General features: G+C 45.6%; 1 protein-coding gene across 3 annotated transcripts in view; it reads left to right on the forward strand.

Moving 5' to 3' along the window:
- The window catches only part of TSNARE1 (t-SNARE domain containing 1), a 511756-nt gene that overhangs the window by 314332 nt on the left and 179087 nt on the right, over positions 1-18337 (forward strand). For all 3 annotated transcript variants that reach the window (XR_013277476.1, XM_077490486.1, XM_077490487.1), the window contains 2 exons: positions 391-463; positions 2530-2612. Coding sequence is in view for 2 of the 3 variants with exons in the window: in XM_077490486.1 (XP_077346612.1) it covers positions 391-463; positions 2530-2612 (156 nt within the window). In the remaining variant the exon portion in view is untranslated. The remainder of the gene's footprint in view (positions 1-390; positions 464-2529; positions 2613-18337) is intronic.

The raw sequence follows: 18337 nt of genomic DNA on the forward strand, positions 1-18337 counted from the left end.
ATTGATGATTGCAGCATTATTGATGATTGCGTTGTCATTGATTGCAGCATTATTGATGATTGCAGTATTATTGATTGCGTTGTCATTGATTGCAGGGTAATTGATGAATGCAGAATTATGATTGCAGCGTGATCAATTGATGATTGCAGCATTCTTAATGATTGCGTTGTCGATGATTGCAGCGTAATTGATGATTGCAGCGTTATTGATTGATTGCAGCATTATGATGATTGCAGTGTGATCAATTGATGATTGCATTGTCATTGATTGCAGAGTGATTGATTGCAGCATTATTGACTGATGATTTCAGTGTTACCCATTGATAATTGCAGCATTATTGATTGATTGCAGCGTTATTGACTATCGCTCTGTTTGTGTTTTCCTTTGCAGAGTGATATGCTGGATGTCAATCAGATTATGAAAGATTTGGCATCTATTGTCTATGAACAAGGTGATTCTGTGGGTAAGTACGCCTCGATGTAACGGACGCTTTCAGTGAAAATTTTAATCTGTTATAAATGAATGGTGCTTGTACTGTCTTCCTCTTATTGTAGTTTATATATATATATATATATACACACACACAGCTTTAAAACTCTTCTATAATGAATGTATATACCATACTGCAGTAGTGACCTTCAGAATCAATACCTGAGGTCTGACTCTCTAGAACTGCAGAATCTGCCTAGTAACAAGGGTAAGGGTAATGCACATTGTTGAGGTGATCTCCAATAAAATCGGAAGGTATTTTCGGAGAATGTGTATTTTATAGCGGATCTCCAGGCAGATATAAAAGACAAATGAATGCTGAACTCCACATGTAATAATGCCCCTTTAGCTGGCCCAAGCTGCTTTCTACAAGGACAGGTTGTTGGGCTCTCTGTATTATCTGTATATTCCAGCAGTGGGAACTTCTCATCCCCTCCTGGAACAATATGGAGTTGGGCTAAGCACTGCTCATCCATTCACAGGAAGCTTTGTGGGGGGTCGTATTTAGATGCAGTTCCAATAACGTTTTTCCTAGGCGTGTTTCTGTGCAGATACAAGAATTTCCTCCAGTATCGCTACTCGTACAAATGCTCCCGATGCCAAAACTGATACTTTGCGGTGCGATTTGCATCAATACACAAAATGAATGGGCACAAATCGCACTGCAATTTCCCCCACACCTTCTGTGTGTTTGTATAGAAAGGGAGGCGCCATCTAGTGGCCAGTTTATTAAAAATGTTAGAACTCTCAGTATATATCTGGTCAAATGCAAAGTCTGCCTAGGTGTCCTGGTCCCGCAGATGGGTGCCGTGGGTGGGTCTTCCAGCTTGACAATGACCCAAAACACGCGGCCAAGCCAACAAAGGAGTGGCTCAAGAAGAAGCACATTAGGGTCCTGGAGTGGCCTAGACAGTCTCCAGACTTTAATCCCATAGAAAATCTGTGGAGGGAGCTGAAGGTTCGAGATCACCAAACGTCAGCCTGGAAACCTTAATGACTTGGAGAGGATCTGCAAAGAGGACAAAATCCCTCCTGAGATGTATGCGAACCTGGAGGCCAACTCCAAGAAACGTCTGACCTCTGTAATCGCCAACCAGGGTTTCTCCACTAAGTACTAAGTTTTATGAGGGTTCACATACTTATTTCACTCATTAAAATGCAAATCCATTTATAACTTTTGAAATGCGTTTTTCTGGATATTTTTGTTCTGTCTCTCACTGTTATAATAAACCGACCAATAAAATTATGGTTGGTGAAAGAAATGGCTTATTGGGACCAGCTTGACCCAAACTAACTGTTCATCCCTCACCTTGTCAAACAACCCATTCAGTTTAAAATAAAAACGAATGGCAAAACCTTTGTGTATAGACCCCACCCCCCCCTTTTTTTTGTGTTTACTTTCCCTCAGTTCCCAGCTGCATAAGAGCTGGGGAGAGGAGAAACAGCAGAACACTGAATTTCCCAGTGAAGGGCTGGGGAGGGGGAGGATTCAGCACAGCTCTGATCATTGGAGGAGAGAACACTGGTCTTCCCACTAAATAGTTGTTTGGGGGGGGGGGGGGGGGGCTGGGGGTCAGCACAAGACTGATCATTGGAGGAGAGCGCACTGATCTTCCCAGTGAATGGTTGTGGGGGGAGGGGATGAGTGGCAGAGCTAGTAGGTCATTGGAGGAGAGCACACTGATCTCAGTGAATGGTTGTGGGGGGGAGGGGATGAGTGACAGCGCTAGTATGATCACTGGAAGAGAGCACACTGCTCTTCTCAGCGAATTGCTGTGTGTGGGGGTTGTCGGCACAAGTCTGATCATTGGAGGAGATTGGGTTCCCGGCACATAACTGACCATGCTGTGCTCTCATGCTTAGTGTGGTCATTTAAAAAAAAAAAAAAATAGAAAAGCCGTGGGACTGGCAGAAACACCGGGGATTTCACACACAAACAGAGAACAGGGGACTTTCTCCTAGCAGTGCATGGTACAGCAGGCACATATCGGGGAGAGGGGGAATGTCGGGCTTCTCTAATCTTGTGTTCTGGGTTTACAGATAGCATCGAAGCCAATATAGAGACTGCTTCCTCGAACGTCGAGTCTGCCAATCGTCAGTTGGCCAAAGCCAATCAGCACCAAGTAAGTAACCTTGCAGCAGTGAGTACCTGTCACATGACCATACACTAAAGTACATAGAAGCTGAACTCCAGGCAGATAAAACAGTTGCTTAGGGCATTTTATGTAACAATTCGATGTATCCTCCAACGCAGCAAGTGTAAGTACCCGACTCTGTGTTCATATCTCCGCCTCCTGTACTCCTCTGCACACGCCAGGAGCCAGTCATGCTTCTTTTTTTTTTTTTTTGCAGTGCACATGTGCTGACAGGGATCATACTGACTGCAGTAGAGAGCATGGAGCGATGAGCAGGGTGCCACTCTTCCTTCTCCGTCCACTCTGGAGGGGGGGGGGGGGGGGCTTTAACCACGTGCGGTGCTGTTGTGGTGGAGGTCAGATATCTGTCTGTGTTGTCTGGCAGTGGTGCCCAGGATTAACAGCTCCCGTATATGCAATTGTGTATCTAGCTGTTTGCCTGGAGTTCAGCTCTTATGATGTATGAATCTGCAGGGGTCTTGGTTGGAAGACGCATAGTCTAGGGCTAGAAAGGACCGATGTATAGTCAGTAGAAGGGGGTCACGGTCACCTGGACTTGTTCTGTAATGCTGAAGACGTTCTGCAGCTCATCTGCGTGTCTACCTTGGTTCTGATAAGTGTCGGGACCACCCCCCCGTACTACATACACAGGCAATCACTTGGGTATAAGGACAGGTTCACATATGTGCGTCCACAGGTTCGTGCCTGGGGTCCGGGGCGTTTCTGTTCACCGGAGCGATTTAGGCCTCTGGTTCGCACCTGGACCAGACCCAAAAACCCCACAGGACCCCTTTGGAACCCCGCACATATGTGAAGCCGGCCTCAATCTTTCAAATTATGAGCCGTGTTCATTACTGTGGAAGGTTGGTGAAGGGAACTCTTCCTCTATAGTAACTTCCCTTCTTCATCTTTGCAGGTAAATTAATGGCTTTGAAGCTGAAGCAAAATGCCCCTACTGAGCTGGTGTCGGAGGGAGTCCAGGTTCTCCGACATCCACAGATGGCTACAGAATGTGTTTACCAAGATGATGGCATTGAGAAGAACAATGGCTTGTTGTTGGGGGTCTCTTATCAATGGGGTCATCTTTGTAAACATTCTGTAGATGTCGGATAGCCTGCAGCTCTCCTTCATCAGGAACTCAATGGTGGCACATTGCTTGGAATCCATCATCCACCCCAATTACCAAAAGTAATGCAAACGTGGGCATGACTTTTTTTATTTTTTATTCACTTGCATAGACTGTTCAGATGTCACATGTTGGTACAGCAACTCTTCTATTTCATGGCAGATAAAAGATTCCAAGCAGAAGCAATGTGCCGCTCTTGTGTTCTTGATAAAGAAGGGGCACAGTCTGTTCAACATCCAAAGACGGCTGCAGAATGTTTATGGAGTTGACACCATTGACAAGAGCGATGTCTTTCCATTGATGACTCTCTGTAAACATTCTGTAGACAGCCTGTCCCCATCCTCCATCAGGAACTCAATGGTGGCGCATTGCTTCTGCTTGGAATCCATCATTAACCACAATTACCAAACGCAATGCAAAAGTGGGCATGACTTTTTTTTTTTTATTCGCTTGTATCAAATGTCACATGTTGGTACAGTAACTCCTCCTCTTCTATTTCATTGCAGGTAAATATTGGATTCCAAGCAGAAGCAATGGGCTGTCATTGAGTTCTTGATGAAGGAGGGGTGTCCAACTTTCATAGTCTCCCACTGTGTGCTTTCCTCCTCTTTAAACTTCTTCATCCATCTATGCACATTGCTCTTGTCAATGATGTCATCTCCATAAACATTATGTAGCCTTCTGTGGATGCTGGACAGCCACCACCCCTTCTTTATCAAGAACTCAATAACGACATGTTGCTTCTGCTTGGAATCTATTATTTATCTGCAGTGAAGGAGACTTACAGGAGAGGAGCTAGAGCGTTATGGGAGAGGAGCTAGAGCGTTATGGGAGAGGAGCTAGAGCGTTATGGGAGAGGAGCTAGAGCGTTATGGGAGAGGAGCTAGAGCGTTATGGGAGAGGATCACAGGAGAGGAAGAGTGAGTTACAGGAGAGGAAGAGTGAGTTACTGGAGAGGGTCACTGGGGAGGAAGAGTGTGTTACCGGAGAGGGTCACTGAGGAGGAGGAGTGAGTTACTGGAGAGGGTCACTGGGGAGGAGGAGCAAGTTACTTGAAGAGAGGGTCACTGGGGTGGAAGGGTGAGTTACAGGAGAGGGTCACTGGGGAGGAAGAGTGAGTTACTAGAAGAGAGGGTCACTGGGGAGGAAGGGTGAGTTACAGGAGAGGGTCACTGGGGAGGAAGAGTGAGTTACTAGAAGAGAGGGTCACTGGGGAGGAAGGGTGAGTTACCGGAGAGGGTCACTGGGGAGGAAGGGTGAGTTACCAGAGAGGGTCACTGGGGAGGAAGGGTGAGTTACCGGAGAGGGTCACTGGCGAGGAAGGGTGAGTAACCGGAGAGGGTCACTGGGGAGGAAGGGTGAGTTACAGGAGAGGGTCACTGGGGAGGAAGGGTGAGTTACCGGAGAGGGTCACTGGGGAGGAAGGGTGAGTTACAGGAGAGGGTCACTGGGGAGGAAGAGTGAGTTACTAGAAGAGAGGGTCACTGGGGAGGAAGGGTGAGTTACCGGAGAGGGTCACTGGGGAGGAAGGGTGAGTTACCGGAGAGGGTCACTGGCAAGGAAGGGTGAGTTACCGGAGAGGGTCACTGGGGAGGAAGGGTGAGTTACCGGAGAGGGTCACTGGGGAGGATGGGTGAGTTACCGGAGAGGGTCACTGGGGAGGAAGGGTGAGTTACCGGAGAGGGTCACTGGGGAGGAAGGGTGAGTTACCGGAGAGGGTCACTGGGGAGGAAGGGTGAGTTACCGGAGAGGGTCACTGGGGAGGAAGGGTGAGTTACCGGAGAGGGTCACTGGGGAGGAAGGGTGAGTTACCGGAGAGGGTCACTGGCAAGGAAGGGTGAGTTACCGGAGAGGGTCACTGGGGAGGAAGGGTGAGTTACAGGAGAGGGTCACTGGGGAGGAAGGGTGAGTTACCGGAGAGGGTCACTGGGGAGGAAGGGTGAGTTACCGGAGAGGGTCACTGGGGAGGAAGGGTGAGTTACCGGAGAGGGTCACTGGGGAGGAAGGGTGAGTTACCGGAGAGGGTCACTGGGGAGGAAGGGTGAGTTACCGGAGAGGGTCACTGGGGAGGAAGGGTGAGTTACCGGAGAGTGTCACTGGGGAGGAAGGGTGAGTTACCGGAAAGGAAGTTACTGCACCAACATGTAAAAATTGAACAATGTAAGAAAGTTATGCCCACATTTTATTACTTTTGGCGCAGCCTCCGTATATTCACCTGGCATGAAGTCTCAGTCTTCGCTGACACCATAGAAGTTTAGTGCAAGTCGTGGATGACCTGAGATTCCTCCTCGCTCGTGATGGAGAAGATCGGCTTTCCACACCAGGGTGGGGCTTATGCGGAGAGGGTGGGGGCAAGTTTATTAACATCTCGGCCAGTTCTTATTCTTTGGGGGGGCCCAGTCTGCTTTGGCAGCAAGTGTCTTTGACGTGTACAGAGTGTCATTAGACACTTATTTTTTCATGTATCTGCTATATGTGGAGCATTCAAAGGCCGGGAAGACTTAGCAGTCCACTTATGAAGTTCACCGTCCACCTGGTGGCCATATACTTGGAACGATCAGTTTAGTCAGGTGGAATGATCGATTGAATTATCAATACATATGTGGCCGCCACAATTATTTTTTTTTTTTTTAAAGGAAGCGGTGAAAATATAATGTATTCATTTTACAAATTTCTAGAGTTGAGCCATCTCTGACTTGATGATACAGGCAGCTGCAGATGTTCCCATCTTTTATTAGAGCGTTCAGATCATCTGAATGAAAGATAATTAAAATTCATTAACATGGGAAAAGTATCTTGCAATTACCATATCTCGGTGTTAAGTGGCGTAGCAGGGGAGATAAAAGGGACTTACCTGGAAGTCTTCACTTTGTGCATTAAACATGAGCTCCTCTCCTGGAGACACGCCATCTGCTTCCTTCATCTCCTGTCTGTAGAGTTTATCCACATGCCACATCTACAAAGGTCACTGCCTTCAAGTCTTCTCCATTTTTTCATTTTTATTTTTTTATTTTTTTTCTGTGAGAATCCCGTTGGCAAGGCTTCCGCCCGAGTCTCTCGCACACCTGCGATAACGGGGCGCCATGTTCGATGTAATTCTGTCTGTGTCTCGCGGATTGTAGGAAGAATTATTCTTCTAATTCTAAATGTTTTGACGTGCAAATTTGGTTCGCATGAATGTTTGTGGTCTGCCAAGTCGGCGTCGGACTACAGCCAAACCTCAGATGCCGTTACAAAAGGATGCGCCGTGAGCGGAAAGTTGGAGGATTTCTTGACATATTGCTGGCTACACGCTTTGGTTTTTTTTTTTTTTTTTTTTTATTCTCGTTAGCAGTGAGATCGATTGAAGCGCTACCAGCAGTGATCTTATAAATGGGGGGGGGGGGGGGGGGGGCTCAAGTGAAGCTCAAGTGAAAATGTTGTTATCTTGTAGAAAACATTTAGGGATGCAAATTGTGTCCAAGCAAAGAAAAACGTAACATTCTGTCTAGGATTCCTCCTGAAGAAATAGCAGTATACTTTCTAGGATGAGAGGGTGCCGCTCCTATAGCTGTATATCCGCAGTGTGAGATCATCTAAGGCTCGGTTCACACAAGGGCAACACGACTTTTGGAGGCAACTTGGACGTGACTTGGACACGACTTACAACACTACTTTAAGTCGCCCCAGGCCAGGCGACTTGCCGTGGCCAATCAGAGAATGGGGGGAACTCCTTTTGAGAGCTGATAATTCTCTGAGAGTCGCCTCCGTATAGACGGAGATCCGACTTGTAGGCGACCTCCATTGAAATCAATGGGTACCAGTCGCCTACAGGTCAGATTGAAGTAGTACAGGAACCTTTTCTGAAGTCGGAGCGACTTCAGTAGTGTGCATTAAGACGGCTCTCATTCACTTACATTGATTTCTGCATGTTGTGCGACCTGAGGTGACTTGGGAGCGACTTGAAGTCGGATCTGAGTTGCCCCTGTGTGAACGGACCCTAAGGCACCGACTGCTCCTCTCAGATTTAACCACTTGCTGAACTGGGAATTTACATCATGATCTTGACGTTAAATGCTGGAGTTATGGCTGCAGTTTACATTACCCACCATTCATCCAGAAGCATCAGTTTTTTTTTTTCCCATAGAGATGAGCTACATAGTTACATAGTAAGGTTGAATAAAGACACCAGTACATCCAGTTCAACCTGAGTGAGTGTCTACAATTGTCCCCATCCCTTTACATTGCACACTCACTTGGTCCCTATCCTCAAGGAGCCCACAATCCAAGGTCCCCATTCATATACTAGGGGCCAATTTTTGGACAGAAGCCAATTAACCTACCTGCATGTCTTTGGATTGTGGGAGGAAACCGGAGTACCCGGAGGAAACCCACGCAGGCACAGGGAGAACATGCAAACTCCAGGCAGGTAGTGTCGTGGTTGGGATTCGAACCAGAGACCCTTTTTACTGCTAGGCGAGAGTGCTAACCACTACACCACTGTGCCGCCAAGATGGGCACCACTGTGCGGCTCTAAGCGATGGCAAGATGGCTACTTGGCTCTATGCCCTTGGAGGACCGGAGCAACGTCACTTTTGGTTCTTGGGCTATGTAAACGTGTTTTTTTTTTTTTTTTTTTTTTTTTTTTTTTATCTTAAAGCAAAATTTTCTTTTTTTTCTTTTACCTTTTGCTTTTAACCCCCCTGGCGGTATTCCCGAGTCTGGCTCGGGGTCAAAATTTAGTACCATTGGCGGTAACCCCCGAGCCAGACTCGGGACCTCATCTCTGGATCCAGAAAGCGGTTACTTACCTTGTCCCCTGGATCCAGCGATGTCCCCCCCCACTGTGCGAGCGACCCGTCCTCCACTCGATCTATCACATTGCCGGGCTCCATTCTCTGCGAGTGGTGCGACGCACGGGGACGGAGAACGGCGCCAAATTCAAAAAGTAAAACACACATTACATTGTTATATGTAATTATTTCACATCCCATTTGTCCCCAGTGCTCTGCATGCAGTTTTATATTATAAAAACTGTTCTTTATGCCTGGAAACTGGAGATTGTCCATAGCAACCAAAACTGTCCCTTTACATCAAAAATGGTTTTAGACCAGCTAAAAAACAGCGATAATAAATTGTAATCACTCGCAGAATTGAGCTTTTTGTGGGGAGATCCGTCATCAAATACTGAAAAGTAACGACAGCGACAATTCTGCAAATGAGCAAATTTCAGTGTTTTTGATTTGATTACATTATTGAATATTTTTTTTTATTATTGTTATATTATTATTATTTGGTATAACTTATTTATAGTTTATTTATTATATTATAATTTATGATTTCATTTTTCAAACTTTATCACACCCGGGATGTTTATCTAGACTCTGGTTTGGACAGATTTAAGTGAGTTATTCCTAAACATGCAAATTAGCTGTTTTGGAGCAACATCCGACCCGTGTGTACGCTCCTTCGGACAAACTTTCTGGCAACAAAAGTCCGATGGAGCAAAGTCCGACCGTGTGTACGCAAAAGCATCGGACTTTTGTACAAGGTACAAACACGCATGCTCAGAACCAATGCGAAAGATCAGACTACAATACAGAAGTTGACCAAAGGTGGCGCTGGAGTCATTGAACGTCCTCTTTTGAAGTGGCGTCAGTACGTTGTGACGTCACTACGTTCGTGTTTGTTGTCAAAAAGTCCGACCGTGTGTATGCAATACAAACTTGTGGACCACGCCCTTTGTACAAAAGTCCACGGAAACGTTTGTACAAAGTCCGACCGTGTGTATGAGGCTTAAGAATTACAGGACTACAATATAAAACGCCAAAATTTCCATGCAAAATTATTGTACCGCCTTCAGCACCTAAAATCTGAAATAATCATCCCGCCATGGAGGTTATAAGGGTAAAGGAGAGATTTGGGGGTCTTTTAGATCTCTCTATAAAGAGGACCTGTCATGCTGTATTATTGCAATGGATGTTTACATTCCTTGTGATTGCAATAAAAGTGATCACATTTATTTTAAGGGACAGTGTAAAAATGAAAAAAAAATAAAATCTAGTAAAATAAGTAGGGCTGAAACAACGAATCGATTAATCGACAACTAAACGATTCATTTCATAATCGATTACTATTTTCATAATCGATCGGCCAGTAACATAATGGGGTTAAAAAAAAACAACTAAAATGAGCCCTTTATAGTACAACAATATAATCACTACTGTAAAATATTACTTTCACTGTTCTACAGTAAAAAAAAAAATTAACCCCTTCCAGTAGTGATTATCTATATTTTTTTGTACTATAAACGGCTAATATTAGTATTTTTAACCCCATTACCGTATATACTCGAGTATAGGCCGACCCGAATATAAGCCGAGGCCCCCAATTTACCACAAAAAACTGGGAAACTTATTGACTCGTGTATAAGCCGAGGGTGAGACATGCCTGTCCATCCCTGTGTGTCCGTCCATCCCTGTGTGTCCGTCCGTCCATCCCTGTGTGTCCGTCCGTCCATCCCTGTGTGTCCGTCCATCCCTGTGTGTCCGTCCATCCCTGTGTGTCCGTCCATCCCTGTGTGTGCAGCCTTGTGTGTCCAGCCTACCTGTGTCCCGAGCCTGTGTGCTTCTGCCATGCCAGGATCGCCGCTCTTCTCGTCTGACAGACGGCGTCGGCGCCGCGGCGGCCATTCCACTGTTCAAAAGCCGCGCCTCCGTCTGTGATAGGCGGAACACTCAATTTCCCAGCAGTCTGTGTTCCGCCTATCACGGACATCCTCTCATCCTCGTCCGTAGTATGAGGATGAGCGGATGTCCGTGATAGGCGGACCACTGACTGCTGGGAAATTGAGTGTTCCGCCTATCACAGACAGGGAGGCGCGGCTTTTGAATAGTAGAATGGCCGCCGTCTGTCTGCTCGACACGCTGATCGGGCAGGCAGATGGCGGTGACTCGAGTATAAGCCGAGGGGGGCACTTTCAGCCTCAAAAAAGAGGCTGAAAATCTCGGCTTATACTCGAGTATATACGGTATGTTACTGAACGTCTTAGGCCTGGTTCACATCTATATGTTTGTTGGTGATTTTTGCAGAAACGCACTACAGTTCATTTCCATGGTTTCTTATGGGACACGTTCACATCTGTGCTTTTTTCCAGCCGCTGCGTATTTGGAAAGTTTCAGGGACTTTTAACGCAAAATGGTGCTTTTTCGGTTCGATATACTTCAACGGGAGAAGCTGCAGAAAAGAATGTAATGCGTTTTTTTGCAGCAATTTGTGTTTTTTAACCGGTTCCCGACCAGCGCACGCCGATGTACGTCGACAGAATGGCACGGGCAGGCATATTGGCGTACATGTACGTCCAATATTCAATGCCGCCCTGCCATCGGGAACGCGCCGCCGGGACCCCCGTGAGTCCGGTCGCGGGACCCGGTGGACTCGATCGCCGCGGGCATACCCGCGATCGTCTCACGGGACGGCTGAATGGAGGAAATGCCGTGTAAACAGCATTTCTCCATTCTGCCTAGCAACTCGTGACGCTGATCTCTGCTCCATGTGATTGGAGCAGAGATCAGTGTTCACTAAATGAAAGCCCAGCCCCCCCCCCCCCCCACAGTAACACACCCCTAGGAACACTTAACCCCTACACTGCCACCCCCTGGTTAACCCCTTCACTGCCAGTGTCATTTACACAGAAATCGCTGCATTTATATAGCACTGATCGCTGTATAAATGACAATGGTCCCAAAAATGTTTCAAAAATGTCCGATGTGTCCCCCACAATGTCGCAATCACAATAAAAATCGCTGATCGCCGCCATTACTAGTAAAAAAAAAATAATAAAAATGCTATAAAACTATTCCTATTTTGTAAATGCTATAACTTTTGCGCAAACCAATCAATAATCGCTTATTGCGTTTTTTTTTTTTACCAAAAATATGTAGAAGAATACGTATCGGCCTAAACTGAGGGAAAAAAATGTTTTTTTATATATATTTTTGGGGGGTATTTATTATAACAAAAAGTAAAAAATAATGCGTTTTTTTCAAAATTGTCGCTCTATTTTTGTTTATAGCGCAAAAAATAAAAACCGCAGGGGTGATCAAATACCACCAAAAGAAAGCTCTATTTGTGGGAAAAAAAGGACGTCAATTTTGTTTGGGAACCACGTCGCACGACCGCGCAATTGTCAGTTAAACGCCGTGCCGAATCGCAAAAAGTGGTCTGGTCTTTGACCAGCTAAATGGTCCGGTCTGTAAGTGGTTAATCTTCCCAAAAAAAAAATGCAAAAAACACAAATTGCAGTAAAATCACGTGCGCAAAAATCAAAAAGCACAGCAAAAAGCACGGCAGAAACATTTTGAAAAGTAAAAGCTGCATAGGTTGTGTACCGAGCCTTATGCTGGCCTCACGGATTAATTTTCAGGTGAGAATATTCAGATGAAAAATCTTTGTACATTTGCTGAATGAAAGAATTTTCTTAGAAATTTTCACTTCATTTTCTAAACAAAAACCGCATACACTGTCTGAAAATTCCTTTGACCGAGAAGTTTTCTATTGTTTCCAAATTTTCCCGTCACTGTGGTTGAAAATGAACGTCAATTTGACTCACTTTTTTTTTTTTTTTTAAGGTTATTAACCGATTAATCGAAACAATAATCGGCCAACTAATCGATTATGAAAATAATCGTTAGTTGCAGCACCAAAAATAAGTAAAAAAAAATAGTTTAAAATGCTCGAACACAGCAGTAAAAGCATACGTAGGCCCACGTATGTAAACCGCGTTTGCACCACGTGAGGTATCACCGTAACAGTCTGAGCGAGAGCAATAATTCCAGCACCAGACCTCCTCTGTAACTCTAAACTGGTAACCTGTGGAAATTTTTTAATCATCGCCTGTGGAGATTTTTAAGTACCGTAGTTTGTCGCCATTACACGAGCATGAGCAATTTTAGTGCATGACATGTTCGGTATCTATTTACTCGGCGTGTCATCTTTCATATTATACAAAAAAAAAAAGGACTATATATTATGATTTTTATTTTTTATTGATTTTTTTTTTTCAATAAAGTGTATTTTTTCCCCCCCAAAAGAAATTGTGTTTGAAAAACCGTTGCACAAATACCATGTGACATAAAAATATGCAATGACCGTCATTTTATTCTCTAGGGCAGGGATTTGCAATTAGTGGACCTCCCAGCTGTTGCAAAACTACAAGTCCCATCATGCCTCTGTCTCTGGGTGTCATGCTTGTGGCCGTCAGAGTCTTGCTATGCCTCATGGGAATTGTAGTTCTGCAACAGCTGGAGGTCCGCTAATTACATATCCCTGGTCTAGGGCATGGGTGTTTAACCTGTGGCCCTCCAGCTGTTGCAAAACTACAAGTCCCCATCATGCCTCTGCCTCTGGGTGTCATGCTTGTGTCCGTCAGTGTCTTGCTATGCCTCATGGGAATTGTAGTTCTGCAACAGCTGGAGGTCCACTAACTGCATATCCCTGCTCTAGGGCATGGGTGTTCAACCTGTGGCCCTCCAGCTGTTGCAAAACTACAAGTCCCCATCATGTCTTTGCCTTTGGGAGTCATGTTTGTAACTGTCAGTAGCTTGCAATGCCTCATGGGACTTGTAGTTCTGCAACAGCTGGAGGGCCACAGGTTGAGCACCCATGCTCTAGGGCCTTTGTTGGAAAAAAAAAAAAGAGCTAATGTTTGGGTGGTTCTAAGTTATTTTCTAGCAAAAATAAATAAGTACTGATTTCAACTTGTAAACAAGTGTCGGAAAAAGGCCGGGTCCTTAAGTGGTGAGATTTGGTGATGTCACTTCTGTGCTGATCGTTGCTCTCCTTGCTGGAGAGAAAGCTGTGCCCAAGTACCCCTGCACTGCAAGGATCTCCCTGCTTCATCCGTTCTGTGGATCTGTACTTCCTCCTCCTGTATCAGCACCCGACCAGTCAAGGGGGCAGCTCTAAAATGAGGAAGTAAAGCCCTGCCTCTGCCAAGATGGCCACTTCCACACAGAAACATAGTATAGAACAAGGCAGAGTAAGTCAGTAAGCAGGATAAACAGTTGCAGGGAGACCACGGGCAATACTGGAGACTAGTCCCTTGTTCAGCCCTTTTCTTTTTTTTTTGGGCATATCTCCCAGCGTTTATTTCCTCTGAGCAAGGAAATGTTGGATGCCTCCTAGCTGTTTCTTGAAGACCTCTCGGCTATGAAATCCCTGTAACTAGTGCTGTGATCTTCAGGGGTCACTTTGCTCCTATGGGGGAAATTCCCCCATACTGTTTTGATATAGCAGTGATGGCGAACCTTGGCACCCCAGATGTTTTGGAACTACATTTCCCATGATGCTCATCCACTCTGCAGTGTAGTGGAGCATCATGGGAAATGTAGTTCCAAAACATCTGGGGTGCCAAGGTTCGCCATCACTGTGATATAGGAACCAAAATGAGGAAAAATACCTCTGTCAGGAACAGAACCGTAAAACCCTGTTTGTCTTATAAGGAGCATCAAGACCACTGTTGGCCTTTGTACTGCTCATGAAGTAGAGGTGCCCTGGATGGGGATCTTCACAGGTTATCAAAATGTGAACAAAGTCATTACTTGAGTCCAGTTGGTCTGTATTCGGTGGCTCATCACAAAGCTGGTGATTCCCCCCCCCCCCCCTCCCCCAGAGAGGGCAAATACCCAAGTTGAGAAATCCAATTGCAATAGGTCAAAAGGGGCACCAGAGGTCTAATCCTTAGGGGTCCACAGTCTTTAATCAGTTGGTTACCAGAAGCGGGGCAAAGGACAGCCACACAATTCCCCTTCATCAGGGTTGTGTGAATTTGCAGAATGTTAAATGATCTCCGTAATACTCCTAAACAGATTGATCTGCAGGCAGAGGGTGTTATAGAAGACGGCGCTGGTTTTCCAGTAGTAGTGGTGGACTACTTATACTTCAGCTGTGAATACCAGCAATGACTGTTGTCTATAACATTCTGTGTCTGCAGATCAATCTGCTTAGGAGTATTGCTGAGTTCATTCAACGCCGTTTCACCCAGCCCTCATGAAAGGGGATTGTGTGGCCCCCGAAATCTGTTGACTGTCTTAGACTCCTAAGGATTTTTCATTTGGTGCTCCTTTTCACCTATTAGCCTAAACTTAAAGCGGAGGTCCACCCTAAAGTGGACCTCCGCTCATCGGAACCATCCCCCCCTCCGGCGCCACAATTGGCACCTTTCAGGGGGGAGGGGGGTGCAGATACCTGTACAGTACAGGTATCTGTACCCACTTCCGGGATAGCTCTCTGCGGAAAGGGGCGTATATTACGCCCCTTTCCGCAAGTGCCCGCCCCTTCCCGCAAGTGCCCCGCTGCCTGCTGGGAAAACACACAGATCCCAGAGGCAGCGGGGACCATCCTTATTGCGCAGCGCGGCTCGCGCATGCGCAGTAGGGAACCGGGAAATGAAGCCGAAAGGCTCCATTTCCTGATTCCCATACCCAAGATGGCGGCGGCAGCACCCGAGATACGATCTACAGATCGGCTTCGGGGGCCGACATCGTGGGCGTGCTGGGCAGGTAAGTGTCACTATTTTAAAAGTCAGCAGCTGCAGTATTTGTAGCTGCTGGCTTTAAAAAAAAAAACGTTGAGTCCCGGTGGACTCCCGCTTTAAGCTTTATATTTCTGTAATGAAAAGTCAAGGCAAAAAAAAAAAAAAAGAAAGAACACCACATCTTAATAAACATAAGTAATGAGGGGGAAAAGGAGGTAACAAGCCCCGGTACTTTAACGGTGTTCAGTAGACGGACAGGATAAAGACACATTAGCATCAATAAAATGTATATTTTATTTACATTGTATTAAACAATTAAAAAACACGAGAAACACTCCTTACCAGAAACTCCTGAAGAAGCTGCAAAAGCGAAACATGTTGAGTGGTGTCATTTGTATGTATGCTATCAAGAGGAACTTATAACCCTGACATGGATGATTTAATTTCCTCATGTTTTTTAATTGTTTAATAAAATCAATAAAATTGTATTAATGCTAATGTGTCTTTATCCTGTCCGTCTACTGAACATCCGTTAAAGTCCCGGGGCTTGTTAACCCTCTTTCCCTTCCCTTCATTCTTTATATTACTGTCTGCATGTCCACATTTCTCATCCATTCTAGGTTGTTAGAGGAATTTTCCCCAGCAGCCACATTCATTTCTGTGTCCCCCTTGGATTCTTCTCGCCTTACTCAGTGAGCATCCAGAAAGAGTGGGGCAATCTTACTATTGGGGACAAAGAGTGCACTCCCCCCCCCCCCCCAAAAAAAGGTGTTTTTCTGACTGATCCCTGTTGATCGGGCTTTTATTTTGTTTGGTGTCAAGGAAGGGGTTCACACAACAATAAGAATGTAGGGTTTGTAGAGCTTCATCACTTCATCTTTTTTGGATCCCCACCTACATGTCGAGACCAGCTTGCTAGTTCCACGTCAGATTGTCAACCTTTTCAACACAGAGGAACGCCTACTAAAAAATATATCTACAAATCATGATGCATTAGTGTGATGGTCACTAGGCAGAATCACCTCCTTACAGATATCTAAAAAGATCGATGGTGTCAGTGGGTACTTATCTGAGAGGCAGAGATTGCTCGAGGAACCCCTAGAGGAACGCTAGACTTCAATGGAACCCTGGTTGAGGAAGAACCCTCCTTATGCTTATGGTCATTGGAAAGAATTACCCCCTTAGAGATATCTAAAAAGATCGATGGTGTCAGTGGGTACTTATCTGAGAGGCAGAGATTGCTCGAGGAACCCCTAGAGGAACCCTAGACTTCAATGGAACCCTGGTTGAGGAAGAACCCTCCTTATACTTATGGTCATTGGAAAGAATTACCCCCTTACAGATATCTAAAAAGATCGATGGTGTCAGTGGGTACTTATCTGAGAGGCAGAGATTGCTTGAGGAACCCCTAGAGCAGTGATGGCGAACCTTGGCACCCCAGATGTTTTGGAACTACATTTCCCATGATGCTCAACTACACTGCAGAGTGCAAGAGCATCATGGGAAATGTAGTTCCAAAACATCTGGGGTGCCAAGGTTCGCCATCACTGCCCTAGAGGAACCCTAGACTTCAATGGAACCCTGGTTGAGGAAGAACCCTCCTTATACTTATGGTCATTGGAAAGAATTGCCCCCTTACAGATATCTAAAAAGATCGATGGTGTCAGTGGGTACTTATCTGAGAGGCAGAGGTTGCTCATGGAACCCCTAGAGGAACCCTAGACTTCAATGGAACCCTGGTTGAGGAAGAACCCTCCTTATACTTATGGTCATTGGAAAGAATTGCCCCCTTACAGATATCTAAAAAGATTGATGGTGTCAGTGGGTACTTATCTGAGAGGCAGAGATTGCTCATGGAACCCCTAGAGGAACCCTAGACTTCAATGGAACCCTGGTTGAGGAAGAAGCCTCCTTATACTTATGGTCATTGGAAAGAATTGCCCCCTTACAGATATCTAAAAAGATTGATGGTGTCAGTGGGTACTTATCTGAGAGGCACAGATTGCTCAAGGAACCCCCAGTAACCCCTAGAGAAACCCTAGACTTCAATGGAACCCTGGTTGAGGAAGAACCCTCCTTATAGTCATTGGAAAGAATTTCCCCCTTACAGATATCTAAAAAGATTGATGGTGTCAGTGGGTACTTATCTGAGAGGCAGAGATTGCTCAAGGAACCCCTAGAGGAACCCTAGACTTCAATGGAACCCTGGTTGAGGAAGAACCCTCCTTATAGTAATTGGAAAGAATTGTCCCCTTACAGATATCTAAAAAGATCAATGGTGTCAGTAATAACTCATCTGAGAGGCAGAGATTGCTCGAGGAATCCCTGGAGGAACCCTGGTTGAGAAACCCTGATTTACAACAATGTCAGCATTGACCTTTTTTAGGCAGAATGGAGATGGTAGGGTGGTGTGGGGTGGTGGTGGTTTTTAGGAATCAATGCATCCTCGGGGGAAGGGGACAGAGTCATTCCAGGAGCTCGGTGGAGGTGTCATTGGATCGGGGGGGGGGGGGAGGTGCCCTATGAAGAGATCGGTTACTTTGCTCTAAATTGACAAAGGGGTAAGTAATCTTTAAAACCCAGAAATGGTAACTTCCATAGGATCCGATGATATAATTATGACTGTCAATGAAAATGTGGGATTACAGTATCGAGCCTGAAAACGTCACAATGTTTCGAAAGTTGTCATTTTCACTCATTGGTTCTATAGCCACCTTCAAAGGTAAAGCCACCATCTATTTTTCAGTATGTCTGGCATCATGTCTGAACCTAAAGCTGACTTCCTGTCCAGAACTTCCATGGGAGACATAGGCCAGCCATAAATTTGCTTGAACTTGGCAGCATACCTAAAGCTGTGTGCTGAGGGACCTTCGTGTTCCGGAGTTGCAGTTGAGCTGATCTCTGGACACTGAAGCTGGTAAGCCAGCTATTTAATGCTGCTTGTGATCACTGCGATTGGCCGTCACAATAATCACGTGATAAAGAGGCCCAGCCCACCAGATCCTAATCTTCAGTGTGTGCCGGGAGTACATAAGACCGACCTTCATCCTGTCACCTATATTGGTGGGTCCA

Source organism: Lithobates pipiens, unplaced genomic scaffold, assembly GCF_037356315.1.
Source record: "Lithobates pipiens isolate NorthernLeopardFrog02 unplaced genomic scaffold, aLitPip1_a1.2 Scaffold_19, whole genome shotgun sequence".
Taxonomy (NCBI): Eukaryota; Metazoa; Chordata; class Amphibia; order Anura; family Ranidae; genus Lithobates; species Lithobates pipiens.